This window comes from Onthophagus taurus, chromosome 2 (genome assembly GCF_036711975.1).
Source record: "Onthophagus taurus isolate NC chromosome 2, IU_Otau_3.0, whole genome shotgun sequence".
NCBI classification, from domain to species: Eukaryota; Metazoa; Arthropoda; class Insecta; order Coleoptera; family Scarabaeidae; genus Onthophagus; species Onthophagus taurus.
Window position 1 is genome coordinate 20,484,318 of NC_091967.1, and position 24,713 is coordinate 20,509,030.

Below are 24,713 nucleotides of genomic sequence, written 5' to 3' on the forward strand. Positions count from 1 at the left end.
CCTTTTAAAACGACATTCGTCGCAATACATAGTGAACGTTAAGCTAAATCTTGTACATTTACCTGTTGCTTTTTTAATTTTTTCCTGCTGTATATTTTTCTTTTAGCCGTTCACAGATTGTACTTATTATTCAGACACAACGCACTGTTGAAATGAAATATTGAAAATGTGGAATCTTTTTTACTTTTTTTTTTAAATTCATTTTCTTTTATAAGCAAATTATAAGTTGTAGCGTATTCGTACTTGTATACTAGAATTACAGCGTTATTTTATTTTATCCTTTTTTTTTTTCGTTTTTCTAGTCATTAGAATGTATTTTTTATACAATGTATTATATTTTTATTTCCTACTATGGTAATAAAATTTAAAAATTTTAAATGACATTTTAAATTTTTGACATTTATTTCTAATTTCAGAGTAACCAACTTAAACTTAAAATCTCTGTAATAAATCAAATCAATTTGAATTTATTTATTTTTCACATATAAATTATTTTATCTAAAGATAATACGATATAATTTAATTATTTATTTATTCGAGGAAGAGAATCTCGTAAATAATAGTAATTTTATTAATTAATTAGGATTGATGTGAAGTTGGTAACAGTGTCAAACGCGAAGTTCCTACGTTTTGCGGTCCGGGAACAGGGCAGCCGTCAGCAGAGAGACAAAAAGCAATGACAGCTAGAACGGGCGCCGAACGGTTCTCGACGAAGAATCGCTCCGATACAACATAAAGAAAACCCCTTTGTCCGTATAGATACGGTCGATTGAAACGATAATAGAGGCACCCGCGCGGTGTGATGCGGACTCGGAGGTTCGACGACGACGAAGAGGACGGAATCGCAACGGAAGCACCGATCGCGATCCCTGTTGGTGGCGATCAAAATGTCCGGACAGTGTCGGGAGACTGCTACGGCGCGGGCCGCTGCAAAAACGTCGCTTAGCTCGCAAAAACAAGGCCCCCTTAAGGCGACCATTCCTATGTCGTCCGTTTTGAAACATCCCGGCCATATACGAAAGGGGCACAGTCCTCAGTTGTCGCCAACGATTTGGAAACCAAGAACCAGTTCGGATTCGGGTTTAAGGAGCCCTGGATCCACCGTGTACAAAGGTACTTTTTGTTGTAATAACTCTTTTGTTGATGGGGTTAATGATTTTTAATTTTTTTTGTTACCAGAAAAGTCAAAGACATTGGGAAGTGTTAGTGGGAATGGAGGAAGTGCAATTAGAAGAACTGCATCTTTAGATACAATCTATTTAAGGGGGCACTGGCCTAGAGACAGTCTGTATTATTCAGGGTTTTTATTGATAGATAAAGCAACACAGGTAATAAATCAAAATTTTTTTTAAATGCCTAATTTATATTCTAGATTCTGAATATTACTTTGAAATAACTTCCATACTTTTATGCATTTCAAGGTCTCATATTAGAGATGTTTTTGTAATTTAAAGTTAAATTATTCCTGAACTATGACCATATATTATAGAACTAGTTAAATGTTTTATCATTTTTTAGACTGAAGATTATGATTGGACAGACACAAGAAAAATCCATTGCATAGCTGAAAATGATGATAAATTAGAAAAGATGATCATAAAGCAAAGACTTCAAAGGAGCAATAATCAACAGTCATGTCCTGGAGGAAGAAGTGGATTGTCCCCAAGTAATTCGCCTGTGACAGCCGATCACACACTTACAACCAGCTCTCAAACAAATACCTGTAAGGATTTTTACTATTTCTACATAACAATTTAAGAAAAAGTAATAAAATAATTAATTTAGCTTGTATGATGCCGCCACCGCTTCGAGCCAATCCAGTAAATATCCCGGTGAAACCACTCCCAAAACAGGCGATGCGCAGTTCTGTTGAGGGACTTAATCAGGAAATTGAACGGTTGGTGCTCAAATCATGCAAGGCGGATTTGCCTTATAGCGATCGAGGTGATGACAACAAGGTAAGAATTTTATATTTTGAAGATACAAGCTTTATAATCCAGCATCATAAAATTACTTACACTGATGGATTAATAATGATATTAAAAAGAATCATTATGCTACTTAATTACTACATTACTATTCAGAAAGTCTACTTGGGGGGACAAAACACTGATTCATGATTGAAATGCAATAAAATGCATTTGGAATAAAATTTGTTTCATATGTATAGTATAACAATGTTTTTTGTGAAATAATTAATAACAAATAAAATAAATCTTTTTTTTTTTTACTTTTTGTTACCATATCAAATGCATAAGTACCTATACAGGTGTCTCAGCAAGACCGTTCATTAGACGTTTATGGGGTTCTGGAAAAAATAAAATTTTGAGAATTCTGATATTTTCAGATTTTTAGCACATCCGGTTATACCGAAAGTCGCCACCTACTTTATGTTCTTAAATGGAACACCTATATATTTTTACATATTTGGATTTGTCTATTTTCAAGGTTAATTAATAACTTTACTTTTTCCAATTTGATTTGACCGTTCTCCAGTTATTTTTCTAAAAAAAAAAATCTGCTCTAGCAGACATTTATTTAGAAAATCAGAAACACTCGATTTTTGGGATATCAATTTAGGATTCAGAACATGATAAAGTATGTTTTGGTGCCAAGAATGGCTGTCTTTTTTTAGTGTCATCAAAGAAATTAAATTTACGGTTACCTGTAAATTATAACTAAAAATTAAAAAAACATTTCTGGTATTTGAAACAAATACATTTAATTTATATTTGTTTTACACAAAAGTTGGAATAGATTGCATTATTTCACATTTTTTATTAATATTTAATATTATTATTAAATGACTTAATAAATTATTGATAGATGGCGCTCAGATATATTTATTTTTTAATTCAAATAATAATCATAGCAACATTTGTTTGTATTCAAAAATTTTCTGAAGTGTCAATTTAAAAATTCTGTTTTTCAAGATGGATTACGAAAAGTTTAACATGTTAGAATGTTACATAAGTATTAGAAAATAATGTAAATTTTATATAAATTTTTAGTTATAGTACCGTAATTTACAGGAAACTGTAAATTTAATTTCTTTCACGACACTAAAAATAGTATATTATTATATGAGCATATAATGAGGGCTATTATTCACGAAGGTTAAGTTTATGTCACGAGCGTAGCAAGTGGCACAATTAACCTGAGTGAATAATAGCTCATTATATGCGAGTAGAATACTATAGTTGTCCACTATTGAAATTGATTCCATAAATTTATTTTTTAAATAAATTTTTGAATAAAGGTTAAACGTCAATGTGACACAAATTCAATGTTACTAACTCTAACCAACTTCACAACAATTTGTCAAAATTAAGTGTCAGTTTTATAAAACGTCGTTTTCTTTACGAAAATTAATTAATTTATGCTTAAATCATACGAAAAAAGGAATTTGTTTAGGTTTTTTTAATGTCAAACATTTAGAAACTCCTAAAAAATTGAATTAAATTGACGTTTTTTGAACGTTTAACGTTTCAAATAATTATTATTAGTCTGGTCAAGATGGCTACCCGTGAATAATGATTATTTTATTATTCACTCCGTGAAAAATGACTACCATTTTGTTTTAGAAAACTCATTCATAAGGTATACAGTGTGTCCCCGGATAGGTGAAACGACTCTTATAAAATGTAAATTTTTTTCGATATTAACTGTCATCTTTTGGGGTTCAGGCCTGCTTGATTAAAGACTAATTTTGAACATATTTTCAAATTTTAAAAAACAAGTGAGTGTTGATACTGAAGCTAAAACTTCTTGTGTGTCAGGTAAAGTACCTTTTATGTTTACAGTATGGTAAAATGTTACTAAGAAATTTTATTCAGAATGAAAAGTTATGGCCATATGCAAATTTTCATCAGCCTACTTTGATAAAACCTATTGTTTATTATTTTCGTCAATAGTACCTTATTACGACTTTTTGTTTTGAGATTCAGATTATTAGGGAGAAATAAACAAACCGTTCTGAAAATGTTCACAAGAAATTAAGTGTGTGTTCGCCCACAAAGGAAAACAGTTGATCATAGTTAATCAGTTTCATCATAATTTTTTTTTCTTAGAGTGAATACTTCCTGCTGTAAGAAATCTTTTGATTAAACGCCAACAAGTACTTCTTTTAATTGCAGTATTTGGAAATTTTTCACAAAATAAAGCAATAATCGGTTTTTTCCCGGTTCCATAACACTGAATCACGTAAACTTTTTCCTGTAATGTTAACATTCTGTTTAAAAAACACTTTAAGTTTACTAAATTACAGTTTGAGAGATTAACAGTGACAGGAAAGCAATTTTGTTTTTCCATGGCAGTCTTTGTTAGAAATAAAATTGTTTGATATGGATTTTTTCAAAGTAGGCCGATCAATCCGAAAATTTGCATATGTCCATAGTTTTTTATTCTGAACAAAACTTCTTAGTAACACTTTCACGTACTGTAAACAGAAAAGGTACTTTACCTGCCACAAAAAGAGTTTTTCTTTCACTGTCAAGGCTCACTTGTTTTTTAATAATTAATAATATGTTCAAAATTAGTCGTTAATCAAGCAGGGCTAAACCCCAAAAGATGACAACGAAAAAATTTTACCTTTTATAAGAGTCGTTTCACCTATCCGGGGACACATTGTATATTATAATGTAGTCGTGGACAAAAGTTTATTATTAGCTTTATTCTAAAACAATAAGAAATAGACGAAAATTGTCACAATATCTCAAAATCTAACCGAAAAATTTTTTTTGACTACGTCATCAAATTCTCTAAAAAAGTGTCCATATAATGTCTTAGTTATAATACTCCACCTATAATAATAACCAAGATAATTGCACTTGCTGGTTTTACGATATTTTCAATTTTGGCGTCTAGGGGAACAACAAAAGACGATAAGGCGCTTTGAGGTTTTTGGCATTAGCAGTTTCTCGAAAAACGACATCATGACATGTAAGCTACTTTTTTTCTAACTCTTATAGTTTCTGAGATAGCCTATTCGGACATCGAATTAGAACCAGCCTGTACTCTGATTTTTTTGAAGAAATGTCTGCTGGAGCAGATTTTTCTAGAAAAATTCTAATAACTCGAGAACGGCCGAATCAAATTGCAAAAAGTAAAGTTATTCATAATCCTTGAAAACAGACAAATCCAAATATGTAAAAATATACGGGGTGTTCCATTTGAAAAATAAAGTAGGTGGCGACTTCCGGTATTACCGGAGTATATCTTCCACAAGAAAATATTGTATTAATGCATTTTACAACTGCTGTAAACAAACTGAATTATATTTTTTTGTTTTTTTTCGATAATGATTTGTAAATTTAGGGAATCCAAAACAGATTTTTTGTGATATTCTGTTTTCTTAAGCAATCGAAACTTTTCGATTGCCTTTTTCCACAATTGATATGGCTCGGTTCAAAATTCGCCCACTTGTATGACCTACATTACTTTTTGAAAAAAATGCACAATATTTATAGTAGACTCTATCTTGTTTACCGGAATATATTAGCCAATTATAATTTTCTAAGTAGTCTAGTGTAAGTAGTTGTGCTTACATTTATAAATATACTTATCTTATATATTTTTTTAATTACATTTTCAGTTTTGTCAAGCAACACCAGAAGGTCACCGTGCTCCACTGCCGGTAATGTGTTCAGTCAATACGCAAACACCATCAGCAAATGACATTATGGGCAGTTGTCATTCATTAAGTAAGTATTAAAAAAAATTTAACAATTTTCTATGCAAGTACCAGCTTAGATTGATATTGAATATGTCTTTTGAGTAAGAAATTTATAATCAACTAATTTTCAACTAATATAACAAAAACTATAGAAGTTCTTATTTTTTCTGTATGGATATTATTAATATACATGGTGCAAATTTTGTTAAAATTAAATTACCATCTTTAGCAAAATCTAAAAGGAATTTTGTTAATTTTAATCAAGACATAAAAATAAAAGAAAATATGACGATGTTCAAATAAGAAAAAAGTTAGTTCTTCAATATTTAAAAAAATTATTAATTATGTATACCAGATGGGGCATTTAAATTGAGACGACCTTGTAACTCATAAACCATCAATTTTATAGAAAAAAGATTCAGATCAAATTTTGATCATACAATGGGGAAAAATATTCTGTATGGTTTTCAATGCCCCATCAATGTTTTTCAATTGTTATGTAAGTTTTTTTTTAATGGATACAAATATTTTTTCGTCCATCTACCGTCAGTAATTCGCGCTACATGGCCCGTCCATTTCCGTTTCAAACGAAGGCTAGTCTCGATTTTGCGTCTGATGATCGTTTGGAACTTTATCTCGAAGGGTTATTCCCAGCATTGATCTCTCCATTTTCTGTTGCATCACTTGTATCTTCTTAATGTTTTTCTTGGTTATCGTCAAAGTCTCTGATCCATATGTCAGTACAAGGAGAATACATTGGTTGAAAACCTTCCTTTTTAGGCATATTGGAAGGCTAGATTTGAATACTGTTCTTAATTTTCCAAACGCTGTCCATGTCAGGCCAATTCTTCGCTCGATTTCGTGCCTAGGTTGTCTCTTCCAATGCAGAGCTCATGTCCCAAATATTTGTATGTGCTTACTTGTTCTATGCTGTTGTTATTAATCTTGATGGAATCGCTAATAAGTAGATGATAAATAAAAGATGGATCTGCTTGTCATAACATTTTTGGCCTTAACTATAAGTGTTGTTGACACTTTTTCATAAATTTTGTCTTTAATATAATCCCACAAAAAAAAAGTCAAGAGATGTCATAAATATATGACCACCCCTACCTATTCACTTACTTCCACAATGCCTAATAATAAGGTGAATTTGTGAATCATAGAATTTGTACATTTTTCTCCATTCAATATACAATCAATACAGAAAGGACCAACTAAAGTATCCACTATAATCCCACAGATCACATTGATTGCCCAAGATCGTTGGTAATTCATTTCATGTAACCAATAAGCATTTCTACTGACCAGTAATGCATACATGCGCCTAATGACAAAACGAAATTAGGTTTTCGACGCAGTCACGAGAAATGGCAAGAGAAGAAATGAGGAGATTATTATGAACAGCAGCTTAAACGTTGATTGTATTATGATCACCAGTGGTTTCCATTACCCATCGTTTTCTTGTGTTCCGTCTTGGCATATATTAAGATTAGCTGTCCCTCTTAAAAATCGATGAATTTTTTTTAATCGGTAGGAAATGACTCAAAAGATGTGTTAATGATAAAAAAAAAGTGCGGAAAAGTGTAGTACTTACCGAAAAACCCCTTTAAAGTTGCGATTTGACGTTTCTTTTTGGAAGTTAAAAGCAATGTTAAAATTGCATTTTCGTATTAAATTCTAACCTGAAATTGTTTAATTTATACCCACGCACAAAATAAAAAGTTATTTTCACTAAACTTGTTGAGATTACAACATATTTTCGGATGAAAACCTTGTTTCTTAGGCTATCGATGCAGAACGACAATTAAATGGCGTTAGATAGAATTGTTTCTACCAAATGTGTATTAATAGACTTTGTGTTAATGGATTGTGTATCAATTGATCTGTCAAATGACTGAAAGCTCTTTGCAATCTTTATGTTGTAAATATAAATGATAAATAAGTATAGTAGCTTATTTAATAGTAGTTTAGTTAAATTAAAATAGTTATTAAAAAAGACATGGTTACAAAATAAAAATAAATAAATAGCCCGTGTGACGATAGCAACAAACTGTGTATTTAACCAAATGACAATTACAACTGACAACACAAGCAATGTTAACCATGTATTTTCTCGTATTAAATCCTAACCTCAAATTGTTTAATTTATACCCACGCACTAAATAAAAAGTTATTTTCACTAAACTTGTTGAGGTTACAACATAATTATTCATAATGACACCTATGTGAAGTTAGTCACCAATTAAACAGAATTTTACATGTATAGTATTTTAATTATAACATGAGAACCAGTGAACCGATTTCGATAAACAATGTCTCATTCGAAAGCTTAATCCTTGGCCAATACGAAAGTGGAAATGCCCGATTGACGATGTGACGATAGCAACGATAGCAACAAACCTTCCAACAACAAATTTTTATCCGCAATTTCCTATCTATTTTATTAGCTGATATCTTTCTTATTATTAGATATAGCAGAACACTAAATGCACCATATGAAAGCTTGATTCTTTCTTTATGAAATCGTCGGTCCTCGTTTGCCGATATGTTAATATTAAAATCAACAAAATAGCTTAATATTACCAAACTTCAAGCCCTTGTGCAATTGTTATCAAACCGAATTTTAAAAAACTGTGTTCACAATCAGAAAGAACGCTCCTTCAAATATCTTAATCCGGGTTTTTGTTGGTCAATATCAATTAGCATCATGGTTAAATCACCTTTAATATACATCTCTATATACAGAAACGTTTAATTGCTCTACCTCTAAACAACTTTCTTACATATTTGATATGAGGAAAACTATAGAAGTATATCATGAAGTTATAGACTTACACAAGGACGTTTTTGGTCAAAAAATTACCAAATTCACACGTTTTAGCTACTTTTAAACATTGTTGGGATCAATAACTTTCTTATATCACCAGGAAAAAACTCTATAACCAAGCAGCGATAGCCGCGTGTTATACACCATTAGAAAGAGCAGCAAATTGTAGATAAGATAGATCTATACTTCTATAGTTTTCCCAATATCAAATAAGAAACTTGTTTAAAGGAATAGTAATTAAACGTTTTTGCGTGTAGGGATGTATATGAAGGGCGATTTAAGCATGACGCCGATAGACCCATTTACCAACGAAAACCCGGGTTAAGATATAATAAATTTAAAGAGCGCTCTTTCCCAGTGTGATAATAGTTTTTTAAATATCAGTTTGATAACAATTGCACAAAGGCTTGAAGTTTGGTAATTTTAAGCTATTTAATCTAAGTACAGAGCCACCGCTTTGTAGTTTAAGTACAGATTGATCTTAGTATTAACTTATTGACAGACAAAGACCGGTTTTAGATAGAGAAAGAATCTCTAATTATTATCTCAAATTATCTCTAATAATAAGAAAGATATCAGCTAAGAAAGTAGATAAAAAATTACGGATACAAGTTTGTTGCTATCAGACAAATGTGGAGGAGGCTGAAAACTAGAAACATAAAACTAAAGAAAATTCCAATATTTTTCAGCACCACATAAAGACTGAACATAATATAAATTATGGAGGAGTTGAGCTTTTTCATTCGTGTAACAAATTATAAAGATAATAATAACTATCTACTTATGAATGAACAAGTTCAACTTTCTCATAAACCCATCTTACGTCATACACCCTACGTTATGAACTTTTGATGTTAAAACTTTGTAACTACGAAAGGGATTTTCATCAATAATAAGTGTTATTAAGTTCCAAAATAACGTTAAACTAACTAATAATTATCCTAATTATAATATTTAAGTGGTTTGAAGTCTTTTAATAACAAATTTTTATTTAATTCTCATGCTCTCTATTTAAATGCGATAACAGATTATAAACATTTCAAATAGATTTTTAGAATCTATTTGTATCTTATATTCTATTCAGTTTCTTTTTTCGAATCTATCTTTGCTCCTATCTGGCGACGCTCTTGTACACAGTTAATAGACACACAGTCTATGTAACGACAGGCACTTAGTCATTATGACCTATGCGAGGTTAGCTTCAAATTTTCCTAGTCCCCAATTAGATAGGATTTTACATGTATAATATTTTGATTATAACAAGAAAACTAGTCAACCAATTTTGATAATCAAAATCTCATTCGAAAGCTTAATCTTTGGCCATTACGAAAGTGGAAATGCCCGACTCGAAATCTCTCGCGGGGTCATTTCAATGGCTGTACGCACATAATTAGTAAATTTTGAAATCGGGCATTTCCACCTTCGCATTCATTGCAGATCATACTTTCGACCGAGATTTTGATGACTAAAATTGGTCAATTAGTTACGGAGATAATTGATGTGTTTAATTAATTCGTTTGTTGTGTTTTAATCAAAATCCTTAAATATTTCGAATCGGGCATTTCGACAACAGCATTCTGCCAGACACAAACTTTCGATTGAGATATAAAACATTAAAATCCGTCAAACTGTTCTCTAATTATAGTCGATTTAGTTAAAATTAAAAATTAATTTATAGCACTAGCGTTCACACGTGCATAAACAACGAGCCGAAGATGGTGTCATTCCGAGGGCTGTATAAACTTATCGGGAGTGAATTGAAATCAAGCATTTTGTGATTTCGATAGAAGACACTATGACGAATCGAGTGACGTATACATTTTGATCATCGGGTACATCGTTTACGAGTTATCACCACTTAAAGAAGGTCAATTTTGTGTTATTTTCGTGTATCTTCGCATTATTTTGACGTTTTAGCGAAATTCGAAAGAGTTTTCAAATTTTCACGGGCATTTCCACTTTCGTATTGGCCAAGGATTAAGCTTTCGAATGAGACATTATTTATCGAAATCGGTTCACTGGTTTTCATGTTATAATCAAAATACTATACATGTAAAATGCTATTTAATTGGGGGCTAACTTCACATAGGTGTTATTATGAATAATTATGTTGTAATCTCAACAAGTTTAGTGAAAATAACTTTTTATTTAGTGCGTGGGTATAAATTAAACAATTTGAGGTTAGGATTTAATACGAGAAAATACATGGTTAACATTGCTTGTGTTGTCAGTTGCAATTGTCATTTAGTTAAATACACAGTTTGTTGCTATCGTCACACGGGTTATTTATTTATTTTTATTTTGTAACCATGTATACACATGTCTTTTTTAATAAATAACTATTTTAATTTAAGCAAACTATTATTAAATAAGCTACTATACTTATTTATCATTGATATTTACAATTTAAAGATATTTTAGTCGTTTGACAGATCAATTGATACACAATCTATTAACATAAAGTCTATTAACACACATTTGGTAGAAACAATTCTATCTAACGACAGGTAATTGTCGTTATGCATTGATAGCCTAAGAAATAAGGTTTTCATCCGTAAATATGTTGTAATCTCAATAAGTTTAGTGAAAATAACTTTCTATTTTGTGCGCGGGTATAAATTAAACAATTTTAGGTTAGGATTTAATACGAAAATGCATATTTAACATTGCTTTGAACTTCCAAAAAGAAACGTCAAAACCCAACTTTAAAGTGATTTTTCGGTAAGTACTACACTTTTCCGCACTTTTTTTTATCATTAACACATCTTTTGAGTCATTTCCTACCGATTAAAAAAAATTCATCGATTTTTAAGTGGGACAGGTATTCTTTAATTATTCCTATTTATAGAAACTTTTTTTGATAAAATTGACGGTTTATAAATTATTAGATCGTCTCAATTGAAATGCCTCATGCGGTATATTAATTACACCAAACAACACATGAGAGCGCATAACATGGCTCATATACAGTCACATATGTCATACAAGCAACATAGTTAATATCTGTCTTTTTATAATACTTAGAACTATATGTTGCAGTAAACAAGTCGTATTTGGAGGCATAAACATTATTTTGACGCGAGGATTATAGTTGATAACGTTAGTTGCCAAGTATCCAAGGAACAGTACCATTTAACTTCTGGAACAATTTGATTACGAAATTTCGTACAATATAAAAAAAAGGTTTTATCTTTTGTATCATCTCCAGCTTCAAACTGTTTCTTCAGTTTTTCAGAAATCAGCTTGGTTTAATTGATCTTTACTCGATTTTTATACCATATTTTAAGCAAGGAATCCGCTTATTAGACCATGACGGTTACGAATTCTATTAGAAGTTAACTGAGCATTTTTAACTGCGTTGAGATATTAACATTTGTCTTTTACTGTTGTATGCACATTACGCTAAGATGAATTTGCGTACTAATTAAAATGTTTTCAGGCCGAAGAATCGGATTCTTTCCAATTTTTTGACATAATAACCATTATGTAAGAAAGTAAGTACACTTTTGTACATTTTTCAAATTAATGTTTACATATGGATATCATAAAATAGTTACATTATTTTAAAACATTTAAAATATACGTTTTATGTTATGTACTGGTTAATCAACTCTTGACGAAGAACTTTGGTAGAGTGAAGAAGCTAGAAATTTTATGATTCAATCCGCTATTGAGCGATAAAGCGGGAACTACCAGTTTTCTAATGACTATCTCGTCCCCTTTCTCACGTAGTGGCGTATCTGACATGCACACAATTTTACAGGAGATGCAAAAAACTAAAACTCTATAACCATAACTTATTAAAACACAAGTAATAATAAAGATGAGGTTATTAAATTTGGACAACAGGATTTAGAAGGTTGCTATTAAAGATGTCTATGTCAAATGGGAAATATAACCCATAATTTATTCTTTTTTTGTTAAAAATATGCAGTTACGTCAGTACGTGACTTTGCACCAGATTCATTATATCAGATACGCCATAGACTATTTCCCTTTATGAAAATAAATTACACAATTTATACGAGGTTTTATTGTGAACTAATTCGGAATATGCAAAAATATTTATCTATAATAATAATTAATTATAATTAAAGATTAAAAAATGTTATTAGATACCTAATTAAAGTTTATTCTAAACAGAAACAAGAATTAATGAAAAACGAACTCAAAAACTCAATTATTTTTTTCATGAGGTAAATTAAAAATAAATTGTTGACATTCTGGAATGCGAACAACTGGATGGTTTCCTCTACATAACGAAACAAGATCATCAAATTTCTTTCTTGAAATATTTATTGGGTGTTTATTCAAAGCAGCGACAGGGAAATCCAAAGGGTTCTTGAGTAAACGTTTGAGACGAATGCAGTCGTAAGTATTCTCAAGATGACTAGTTTTAAGAAACAACTTATCAGGTTCAGTTTTTCGCACTTGAATCTCCTTAATATCAGTCCATTTTATGCGTTTACCAGATTCGGATATTTTCACATTTAATATTCGAATTTCTTTCGAAAGAGCTTTGAAATCCTTGAAATCTTTGTATGTCATTGGAATGACGTTATAAGGAGACTTTTTTCGTGCTAACCGAATCACTGGGTGTAACTGTGAAGGCATAAATATACTGCCAGCTGTGGCAATAGCCTTAGAGATTGCACTATGAGCAGAATCGCCTTCGTTCTGACCATGGTTAGTTTCGAAATAGCTTAGAGTAATTTCGGTCAACGCTGAAAATTTGTTAACTGCGTACATTGCTGCAATTATAGAGTTTTTATTTTGCCCATAACACCCATCAGAGAAAAGGTTCGCTTTCACTATTTTTTGTTTTTCACTGTATTCTTCTAAAGTCTTGAAAATGCAAGTAGCGATTTCCGAAGAACCCCTTCTACTAGCTGTTTCATCCCAAAAAAAACGATTACAGTCTTTATTTGCAATATTATAAACAGTAAAATTAAATGTCGATAAGCGGCTTTTATAAAATATGGCACTTTCTTTGGATATGGGGACGTATATAACTTGTTGAAGGTCGAAAACAGCACATAAAATGTACGGATTTTCTTGAGCTTCAGATTTACATACTGCTTTCTTTGCACGAACGGCTGTTTTTTCTGCAGTATGAAGATTATACCTTTCTCTCAGATTCTCTTTCACACTTTCATCACCCTCGTGAAAAGTAAAACATAATGAACATTGGTCTTTTTTAGGGCTACTAAACGATAAATTTTGTTGTTTGAAGACTCTTCGATAAGTAGCATAACTAGGTACTCCATGGTTTCGTCCCTGTTTTTCTAATTCTTCCACAAATAAGGTGTACATTTTACTCAAACTTAAGTCTGGGTGAAGATACAATTTTGATGTCTTCGCCCTACAGAAATGTGACTCCATCCGTGGAAATTTGTCTATTTGCTGTTTAATCTCAATTAGCATTTTAGATTCTTTTATTTTATGTTCACGTTGTCTTTGCCTTCCTCCTCGTTTTTCGTTTTCTAAAACACCAGTGTCGGTTACTTTATTCAGGGCTGTTCTACACATTCTTTCAGATATGCCTAGGGTACTTAAGAACATTTTTTTGCAGACAACGTGAGGCTTCTTATCCATGCTCAGTGCGTATTTCAAGGTATATTTTCTACGTGATTCATTTTTCGTTGTTGTTCGAAACTTATTTGAGACCTTAATATGTCTTATTAGAAATTCACGCTGTAGGTGAAAATTACCAAGTGCAAAAAAATCAGTGAATATGCATTTTCTCTGTTCTTCACTAATTTTGCAACACTCCTTACCCTTTGCTTTACATACTACACTGTCACACCGTGTTTTCATGGTTCTAGCAGGAACTATTTTCTTTGTAGTAGAGCTGATGTACTCCTTACCTGAGAAAGAAATTTAAGAAGGTACTAGTGATATACCGGTAATATTATTTTTCAAGATATACCTAAATTCCTCTGTTTTTTAGCAAATTTTTGCGCATTACTTCGTTGAGTTCGAGGTGTAACCTCTTCTCTATCCTCTCCTTTAACTACAAATTCCTCTTGGATACATTTTTGCTCTTTGCCATGCTCACAAGAATCTCTCTCCTCAATAAAATGACGGAAACACAAAAGAACTTCGCATCGATGGCATGCCGCAAAAACTTCTCCTGTGCATTTGTGAGCTTCACAGATTCCAAATGGAGGGTCATCATCAGAATCATATATAGGAAATTCACTGATATCATCGCAGCTGTCGATTGGGTTAGTCCTTTCAGTCTCTTTTAAATTTATTGTATTTTGTGTTTACTTTAGATTAGCTAGTGGTACATCATCTTCTGAATCAAAACTATGTGAATCCTCAGAGACCGTCTGAATGTCCAGAACTTTCCCGTAATACTACTTTTTAACGTAACACATCTTCACCGAACATCCCACTGTTAAATTTTTACAGTTTACGGTTTGTAATTCATTAGCAGCAACCACGTTTTTACTATTGTCTCGCCACTGTACAAGTACATCCATTTTTTAATTTTATTATCAAAACACACAGAGCACAATATGAGCGCAAATTACACCGTGAACACAATTGAACACAATATCAACAATCGTATGACAGATACGCCATATTTATGCTGTTGGCCAATTAAGCATGCTAGATTCACACATACCGTCGTAACTGACATACGTCAGTACGTGAGAAAAAATTAAAAAATATTAACACATACGACAGTACAAGATTAACGAATTCCTAGTATTGTGTTGGGAATTCAGATACGCCACTACGTGAGATGGTGTGGACGCTATAAACTTACTTACTGCCGGTATATCTCATTTTTTCATTTTTTGCTAGATACGTCACTACGTGAGAAAGGGGACGATCTGTACTAGTAGAATATGTTTTTGTGTCTAAATTGTCTTACTTAGAATAATTGTTCATTACAAGTAGTGTATACAGGTGAGTTAGTAGTAGCCCGGCGGACGATAGTTGCTAAACCGTTTGAGATGGAAAAAAATGTTTTATACAAAAGTTGTTTGAAATATTATTAAATATAGAAAGTGATGAGTCAAACAACTTTTGTATATAATATTACGCCGGGGTAGTAATAACTCAGTCTGTATATAATTTCATTTATAAGTGTGGTAATTGTCTATTCCATTCACATGCTTCACTTGCGTTGTGTTATTCTAAACTAAAAAAATGTTTCGCACGGGTCGACAAATTTATAACATAGGGAAGCAAGATCTATAGAACATAAGCTTACCTAATTCCCTATACCTCTGTAGTATCGATTATAACCCCGCAGATTGACGTCACTGGTTCGATACAGTCAAAGTAAAGAGTTGAGTAAAAGATAGCCTATACTGTGGTACAGTCTATATAAAATATTTAAACCTCGCATCGTGTTGTGTTGTTCATAGAAGCTACGTCACTGAGCCACTTTGTCTCTCAGAGGAGGAGAATCGGCATTTTGTAACCTTATGTTCTATAGACCTTGATAGGGAAGATAGTAAACTTGTTCGCTGAAAATGTAGTGAGCGCTAATCTAAAATAATAAAGCCCAACGCATAAAGTAAGTAACAAAATAATCAAAACTACTTTGAACATGTTTCTTTTTTAATTTTTCTTATTAGAAATATTTTTTAAGTTTAGTGAAAATTGAGAGGTGGTGTATCTTTAAAGTCGGATATTTCAAAAATAAATCGTTCCAACTAATAAATGTTTTTTGTGTTGTATCAATAAAAACAAGACCTACAAAATGATGTATCGCTTAAAAGTTGTCTCCCTGAGAAACAAACTTGACGTGATTCAGGTTTTTTTTTTCGATAAAATTTTTCCCTGGCAGTTTTGCCCTTCAGCTCGTTTTCACTGGGCCACCCTGTATATTCTATGTAGTTCATGATCTATATGTTTGAAGACTTTTTTTTAAATATTAGTCATATTTTCATTTAAGATTATCAATTTTACTGAAAATGGTAGTTTAATTTTATCGAACTTAGTACCTGGTATATTAATAAAATTCGTATAGAGGGAATAAATGGCTTGTATATGTGTTTCCTTCTGAATAGGAATATTTTTAAATCTTTAATTAGTTTGTGTGATCTGTAAGAGGTTATCATGTGCATCCTTGCTCCTTCATGTCCCTATTAACCCAAACAGATTGAATATCGAGTACCTGTGAAGATTGTCCCCATTCAAAGCGTACTTGAAGGCAGCTAGAAGCTGTAGTAGATAATTTGGCCACCAAACTTGATCATCAGTACGAACAAGTATTATCCTTTTTTTGTTTCCTGCAATATTTTGTGCACATGGGATCTATTTTACTCCAACAACTAATTAAAACAGCTAAATATGAAATGGAAATCAAGCGAATCATTTGAATGAAAACGTTGAATCATTTTTGTGTTTAAGGTCCTGCTTCTAGAAATTCAATGTCTCCATTAATATGTGGTAATATGGATTTATCTTCTGGTGAGCGAAACGTGCTTGAACACAATTTAAATTCAGCATGGTTCAGCTTTGTTTTTATTTACTTTTATTAATAATAGTTATTGCTTAAATTACTTTTCATTGCTTAGAATTTGTTTTGAACTTTATCTTGTTTCTATATTTTCTTTTAAGTTTTATATATTTACTTATTGTTTTTTGAAAATGATTTTTTTTATTCAATATAATTTCAGAGCTTAATTTACTTTACAAAAATGAAATCTTTATAGGTGGTAGTGTAGGTTCAAGTCCGGAACATGAGGGTAATAAACTAGGTACATCTCCAAGAATATTTATGGCAAGGGGACCCCCGGATGGTTGCGAAAAGGTGCCGTTAAGACAGCAAGGTGATGAACGACGCAGTTTGCCATTGGATCACGCTCCGCAACCGCCGTGCACGTTCCAGTTAAAACCAAGTTTGGGTTCGGCCTTTCAGCTGTTACAGCCGAGCGCTCAACCCGACCGACATCATCATCAGGAAGCGTCCGCTGCTTTGGTACCATCGCCGCAACAACCACATATACACCACGACCTCATATAATAGTTTCGGGTGCGGCTCGGACCGCGTTTCAGATTATTAATCAGATCATCTTTATTCGTAAACTCAAAGAGAGGCCCAATATATTATTATGTAATATTTCAAAAAAAGATATGTATAAAGAAAATAAGATAACGAAAATTTTGCGAAAACAAAAAAAATGAAGAATTGTTTAAAAAAAATGGTATACTTATGTTTAGCACGAGAATGGTACAACTCTCTCTTTACGGGTCAATTTGAAAAATTTTAATAAACATTTTGGGGGGATTTAATGCCTTATGTCTGGAGGTTTATTATTATAGGGGATATTGTTTGGTGATTATGTTTTGGTTTGAAGTTGGAATCTCTATAGTCAAAAAAAAGAATGGGAATGGAACCGATACGTCTTGATAATAGTACTTACAAATTTGCTACAAAATTCTATGATGATAAAAAAGAAAATTTAAAACGGAAAGTTTGCGCATATATTTTTTTACTACTGAGCAAGTGATATTGGATGAAATAATCTGAAACTTTTCTAGTTTAACCTCAAATAAATAACACAACAAAAAAAAAAAAAGAAACCAACAACAAGAAAAGAACATATTTTCTTTGTATGGTGACCTACAAAAGTGGAACATACTTATTTTGTGAGTTACCATAAGTATAAAAATAAAGTAATTACAGGAAGATTAAAGAAATAACACTATACAAAATCTGTAATGAAAGTAAATACAAACAAAATACAATTACGGTAACCTCACATACACATACACACATTCACACAACAAAAAAGCATTACACAGCAGGTCCTGTAAATAAGTAACATTCCAATACATGTAAATGGGAAACCAACCAACCGATCGATCGACCGATGGGAGTTTCGTATCAAATGGGGGTAAAAACCTAAATAACAAAATAAACGGCAGAATTTATATCGACGCCCGGAGTGGACTGGAAGAATGCTGTGATTATTAGTGTAACAATACGTATAATGCGCCGCGAGGTGGACTTCTATAATATATATATATATTTTTCCGGTTACTACTAATGAGTATCGTTTAATTATTAGGATTTGTTATATTATACGGCAATAATTGTGGATCGTCGAATCCGACGGCGACGACAAGAAAAAAAAACCATCAGTATATGTATATTTGTACCAGTTGTTACCTTTAATGTTAATTGCGGTATTATTACTAGTTCTTTTTTTTAATTTCATGTATATGTACAGACATATCTAAATAAATGGACTGAGAAATTAACATTTTTATTGTTTATTTAAAATGAATTAATCTTATATAAGTTATTATCAATATTTTGGTTGATCAATTAAGGGGATCGTATATGGCACTTTGCATTGAACGTTTTGTAAACTTGATTACCAACTTTATATCAAAGAGGTTGATATCATAATTTTATTGCAGGTATTAACAAGGGCAAATTTTGGAAATTTTAATTACTCATAATCCCTAAGTGGTAAAGGCATGGTATTGGCTGAAAAAATTAAAGAATTCTTCCAAACGATATGGAGACTGGGGCGAATACCAGCCCCAGTCTCAATATCGTTCCGTACAGTTCAGAAAGACTCGACGCGCTGCGTAAACTATAGGGCTAAACTATATGCCTCATTCATGTCATTGAAAATTATACTCCAGAATCCTGGAAAAGCGCAAATTAATCTCATTTTCTCCCTGCGCTGTATAACTAATAAGTGGATCAGCAGAGGGAAATCTGCATACCCGGCTTTCTTGGATATGCATGCACTCTGCGTTTGATGAGGTTCCAAGGCAAGAGATCTGGAAAGCCCTACAAAAGACAAGGACTCCCTCACAACCAGAGCCCGGACAGTTTAGGAAAAGTGCGCCCCTCTACACGAAACGATTTCCATGACAATGACGTAAGTACGTTGTTGTCGCTTTTGACACCTTTTAAATCACTCTTCAAAATTGAATTTCGAAGAGCGATGAGCGTACCTTAGCGAAGAACTTGCAGCGCAACATTAACTAATGAATTAATAAAAATAATATAAAGATACGCACTGAATTATTCATTTTTGGTTTTATTAAATTTATAATTAATAAATTAATTATAATTTATTTCGTGACATAAGGTATGACGTATCCGACAGCTTCGCACGCTTCGATTGAATATTGAGACTGGAGTGGGAGGCGTTTTAGGATAATTTTCCTAAACTGTCCGGGCTCTGCTCACAACTAATGCAAGCGTGTTCGTGAGGCTTAATGAGAAGCTTTCGTCATGGAAGATGGCATTAGACAGGGGGACAGTTTCTCTCTATTTGCTTGCTATTTGTTGCTTTTATGGATGAAGTGGTGAAGATATGCAAGAGAAGAACAGAAACTTCGATGGTGTGAAAAGCAGTATTTTCGGCATATTTTACTATCGAAAAAGTAAAAATGTTGTACTGGCCAAGGACTGTAGAATTTAATAGGACTGCTACATCCATTGTTGTTTTGTATCCCACTAAGTATTGGTTGCTGGCACTCCACGTCACACGATTTGCCACGCCCAGTTAACTGGTTCTTTGCTGAGAATCGCTGATATAGTAGACTTCACGAGAGCTGGCAGTAAATCATCGTTTTCCGCTCTTACAAATGCCATACGTAGTTCACAAATCGCTAGAGAGTAATGTGTGTTAGAAAGAGATAGCATTAGTTTAAAATGTCTGCTGTACAATTCAAATGGCCACGTCGAAAAAGTACGTCTATTCTTCTAAGGGATGTAACTTTATAATTATAACCTCAAATCGAAACGTCTTGTGAGCGTTGTCATGAATCTGTTAGTGTTTTCACAGGCCGAAAATGTTTTCTTTGAAAGGAAAATCACTAAATAATATCTTTGACAATGTTTGACATATAACCTCCATTACTAACATAACCTACATTTAAATGTATGTGGTGAAATAATCTAAGGCGTACGTCCATATCTTGATTCATACCATTTTTAAGCGATCTGTTACTGTCTCGTGGTTTCTACTATACCATGTTTTTATTGCTACCAATCCAGTTGATTTGGTTACTTAGCAGCGGGCATGTCATTTAACATTTAATAAACAATGTCATTTAACGGCAAAATTAAACATCTGTTATTTAAATTAAATTAATATTAACAAAATTTAAAAAAATTCATTTAAGCTAGGTGTCCACTTGAGGGAAACTTCTGAGAGTAACTCTGCTTCTGAGAGTCCACTTGAGACTGTTTTAGCTCTCCGGGAGCTTCTATAAGACTTCCGAGAGCTTTCTCTCACACAGTTCTGTTGACCGTGTCTACTAGTGGAATGTGTCCGTGCTATGTGAAAGTAAAATTCAGTGTTTGGTGTGTGTAAACATGGATGTAAACAAAATTGCAAGTTAAATTGAACAAAATTTAAAAAAAACAAAGAAAAAAATAAAAAGAAGCTGTTGGGTGAAACCATGAATTTGGCGTAGATTAGAACTGGGTGTCAGCAAATATCAACACTCATTGTCAAATTGTTAGTTATTTGGCATACTGGATTCACAAAAAAGTGAACTAGATTGCTATAATGGCACTTATAAATGCAAACTATAAGTTTATTCTCTTGTACGTGATAGTGTAATAGTGGCTTAGCAGTATTTTGGAAAATTATTAGAAAATATAAACTTAAACGCCTGAATTTCTGAAAGAGACTAGATATTGCTGGCAGAAGACTAAGTATTGCTAATGAAAGACTAGATGTTGCAAATGAAGCAGATTCTTCTTACAGAAGACTTCACACTAGAAGACGAAATACTGTTGGTAGAAGACTAGATATTACTAGCAGAAGACTACATATTGTAAATGAAGCACATCCTTCTTACAGAAGACTACACACTACTACAAAAAAACCAAATACTGTTAGCAGAAGACTTAATTTTACTGCCAGAAGACCAAATTCTGTTGTCAGAATACCAATGGTACAAATCTCGTTTAAATTTCTGTCCAATACTTGTTAAAATTGTATCCCTCGTTTCCCGATTTCTATGTTCTTTAGATTTGGTATTCCAAAGAACTGAATTTTCTTCATACACTTCAATTAATTCAAATATTTCTTCTTGGGACCTTTAGGCGTTATCTTTAAACGTGTTATATTGAGAAAATTCGAACCGTGTTCGTTTTTTGACACTTACTCTCACGACAGATAAATTATGCGTGTCCACTTGAGTACAAATCTCAACCTGTTCACTCTCCGAAAGTTGGTGGGGATTCTCTGATAGTTACTCTCAGATGCGTGTCCACCAAAAAATATACTTTCGATAGCATTTCTCGCAAATGAACCTAGCTTTAAATTACTATTTATTTATTATTAAATTTAACATCTATTATTTCTTTTAACAAATTACGTATTATCTAAAATAACAAAACTACTGAAACAATAAATTTACATTTACAGCTCCTTCAAAAATGAGAATGGCATTGATAAATATTATTGTTCTTTATTGAATATCAGCGGTTCTCAAAAATTGACGTTAAATTATTTAAAAAATTAACATGCGATATCTATGTAACTATTAAGTTTTTAACAAAACATTATTAAGAAACTCCCTTCAGTTCAACTCCTAGTACCTACCCTTTTAGTCTGCTCCGTATGTTATAAATCACCCTGTATAGTAAAAAAAATATATGAAGGAAAAAATTCTCAAATCAGCATTTTGAGGTTTTTCACATATTTTTTAGGGAAAATTTGGTATAAAATAAAATGGAAAGATAAAATAAATCGTCTTCCGCTTCGCTTTGCTGCTCATCAATCACAGCCTCACTGAATCCGTGATCAGCTCCTTGCATCAGGACTCAGCTCCTTCAACGGGACTTTCTAGAAAGTTCTAAGGCGTATCATAACAGGATCCGATGATATCAAAAGCATATGAGGAAGGTAAGGTCTAACAGGTTTTTATATATGACTTTCTAGTATACTGGGTTCTGAATCGCCTCATGTCTTTATTCCTTGCCTTCTGTGCTTCATTTGAAAGCTGCCCTATTGGAGCAAGGGCATGCTTGATGGCTAAAGAGCCATGTAAAAAGATTTTATGTACGCTGGGAGGCATCCTGTATCAGCCATATATTACATTACCCTTTTTTTTACAATTTCAGTTCTCTATATTGTATCCGCCATCTTGATTTTTGAAAAGTTTATTATTCTTACTCCAGATTCGTAATCAGCACCCCAAAAGATCTCACCAATATAGTTTAGTAAAAAAAATTAAGAGAAAATGAGTTTGCTTGGAGTTTTAATTAGAGAATTTTTGTAATATCTCAATTTATGGTTCATTATGGCCCTCCTCCTTTGAATATATTATTAATTATATTATAATAAAGAAATTCTCAAAATTTGAAGTTAATAACATCTAATGAAAAAAAGTTGCGCGTTTTTGCAATTTCCACAAAGAAAAATCACACTCTTATATTCTAATGGTATGAAGTCTTTTGCTATAATAAATTTTTTGAGGAATTAGGTTTACTGAAGCCTTAAGAAAAATATCCTATTCCTGAAAACCTTACATTTTGTCATTGATTTTTTACTTTTGTCCATGTAGAATCAAGATTTAGCCCAATGTGTAGCACATAGCTAAGATGAAACAATTTAAAAATGAGTTTTTAATATTTACTTCTATTTCATTCATAACTTAAAGGACCATAGAAAATGCCACAACTAATTCATATTTATCAAATTTACCTTTAGAAAATTAAAACTCAAATAATATCTTAAAGATGTCCAATTTATTTAAAATTAAAGGATAACACAAGGCGTTATAACTTAGAACCTCAATTTTTGGAAGAACCACTTGTTCTTGCCTTGCTTGTACCTTTCTTCAAATTTGACCCTCGTTTGGAAACGAATCTTCTTACGCTTAACTGGATCCTTTAAATCTTTAGGTGCAACTTTCTGTTCTAAACTCAAATCAACAGAGTAACGGGTGGGCATCATATGATTGTAATTAAGTACCTAAAAAGCAACATTTATTTATTTACAACTAAACACATTTAAGAAAATTTAAACTTACCTTTACAAAAGGCTTAATCTTAGATCTCTTGTGAATCTTTAGTTTTCCCATACGTTTATGTACTTTCCTGGGGTACCTATCAATTCCTGCTACTAAAGCATGTCCATACTGCTTATCGGAGGTCCCATCATCATAAGTTTTCATGATAATAGCTTTCCTACCAGCGAACCGGCCGTTGAGGACCAGCACGACTTTACCGGATTTCATTATTTTCCCCATCTTGAACTGAAATTAAACGAATAACTTAAACGTGCTTTGAAGAAACACACATAACCTCAAAAAGTCATTTTCGGATATAAAAGCAATCATCGGCGGGATTTAAGTAAAATATTAGTGGGAATTTGTTGGGGGTGGTTTATTGAAATTATTTTAATTCGAATTTGTGAGTTAGGATGAGTAATTATTGCGATTTAAAAGGATTTAAAATAGAAATAGAATTGTAACTTACGTTGTTTGTCAACTTCACCGTAAAAGAGTTTTGTTTCCAATTTTAATCGATAGAGGCGCTTGGTGCGTATCAGACAGGATACTTTAAATATCTTTATAATACATTTTAATTTGTTTATATTTCAAAAGAATTAAATAATTTAAAAATAATATTTTAATGTTTTATTATTTTGTTCAGTGAGTTTATTTAATTAAATTAAATGAGGCTGGATTACGAATTGATGCGACATCTGTTGTTAGTTATTTTAAATTAGTACTGATCTCTTCGTTTTTCGATTTGATTCTTAATCTTGCATTTCATTTAAGGATTTTTAATATTTTTATATTAATAATATTTATTTATGTTTATTTTTATGTATTTAAATGATTCATACAAAATAAATAAGTAAAATAAAATTATGAGTTTATATCATAAATAAAGAAGTTATCAAAAGATGGCGTCAGCGTTGCTATGTCGCATCATGTTATGAAAATTAAAAATGTTTTAAAGAAACTCCTCACAGTTATAATGAAAAAAATTGTAAATGTGGTCAAAATAAGTTCAAGGAAAAATAATATGGATTGTTGCTTACAATCAGCGAGAAGAATTTAAAGAGGTTTTGGGAAAACAATGATTGGCCATGTATAGTGTACCTAGAGATGGAAAATTTTCGAGAACAAGCTTTTAAATAGTAATACAGCTCGGCAAATTCGGAACAGAATTAAAAGAGCTGCTCACGAGGTAAAGAACTAATTATGGAGTTGTCAAGATTATAGAAATGCGAATGTAAATTT

The 24,713-nt window shown here is 32.1% G+C and overlaps 2 protein-coding genes across 3 annotated transcripts; one reads left to right on the plus strand and one right to left on the minus strand.

Moving 5' to 3' along the window:
- Positions 1–629: 629 nt before the first annotated feature.
- LOC111416022 (glucocorticoid-induced transcript 1 protein-like) lies at positions 630–18,052 on the plus strand. Of its 2 annotated transcripts, XM_023047954.2 has the most exons (7): positions 630–1,113; positions 1,180–1,328; positions 1,519–1,723; positions 1,786–1,958; positions 5,594–5,702; positions 16,881–16,940; positions 17,186–18,052. In XM_023047954.2, the coding sequence occupies exons 1-7, from the start codon at positions 888–890 to the stop codon at positions 17,494–17,496; spliced, it is 1,233 nt and encodes a 410-aa protein (XP_022903722.2). In that variant the 5' UTR covers positions 630–887; the 3' UTR covers positions 17,497–18,052. The 2 variants fall into 2 exon arrangements, with proteins under 2 accessions (XP_022903722.2, XP_022903723.2); XM_023047955.2 differs by lacking the exon at positions 16,881–16,940.
- Positions 18,053–23,189: 5,137 nt separating this feature from the next.
- On the minus strand, positions 23,190–24,034 carry LOC111416023 (ribosomal protein L27). The gene is made up of 3 exons (XM_023047957.2): positions 23,941–24,034; positions 23,493–23,717; positions 23,190–23,434 (listed from the first exon to the last, which is right to left on the minus strand). Exons 2-3 carry the CDS (start codon positions 23,709–23,711, stop codon positions 23,246–23,248), a joined length of 408 nt encoding a protein of 135 aa, XP_022903725.1. The 5' UTR covers positions 23,712–23,717; positions 23,941–24,034; the 3' UTR covers positions 23,190–23,245.
- Between the last annotated feature and the right edge of the window lie 679 nt (positions 24,035–24,713).

Bases quoted from the DNA above. Each gene is read 5' to 3' on its own strand.
- LOC111416022 (XM_023047954.2), top strand. From the start codon at position 888: ATGTCCGGACAGTGTCGGGAGACTGCTACGGCGCGGGCCGCTGCAAAA. The intron at 1,329-1,518 runs GTAATAAATCAA...ATCATTTTTTAG, and splicing joins TGATAGATAAAGCAACACAG to ACTGAAGATTATGATTGGAC. The intron at 1,724-1,785 runs GTAAGGATTTTT...TAATTAATTTAG, and splicing joins CAGCTCTCAAACAAATACCT to CTTGTATGATGCCGCCACCG.
- LOC111416023 (XM_023047957.2), bottom strand. From the start codon at position 23,711: ATGGGGAAAATAATGAAATCCGGTAAAGTCGTGCTGGTCCTCAACGGC. The intron at 23,435-23,492 runs GTAAGTTTAAAT...GTTGCTTTTTAG, and splicing joins AGATTAAGCCTTTTGTAAAG to GTACTTAATTACAATCATAT.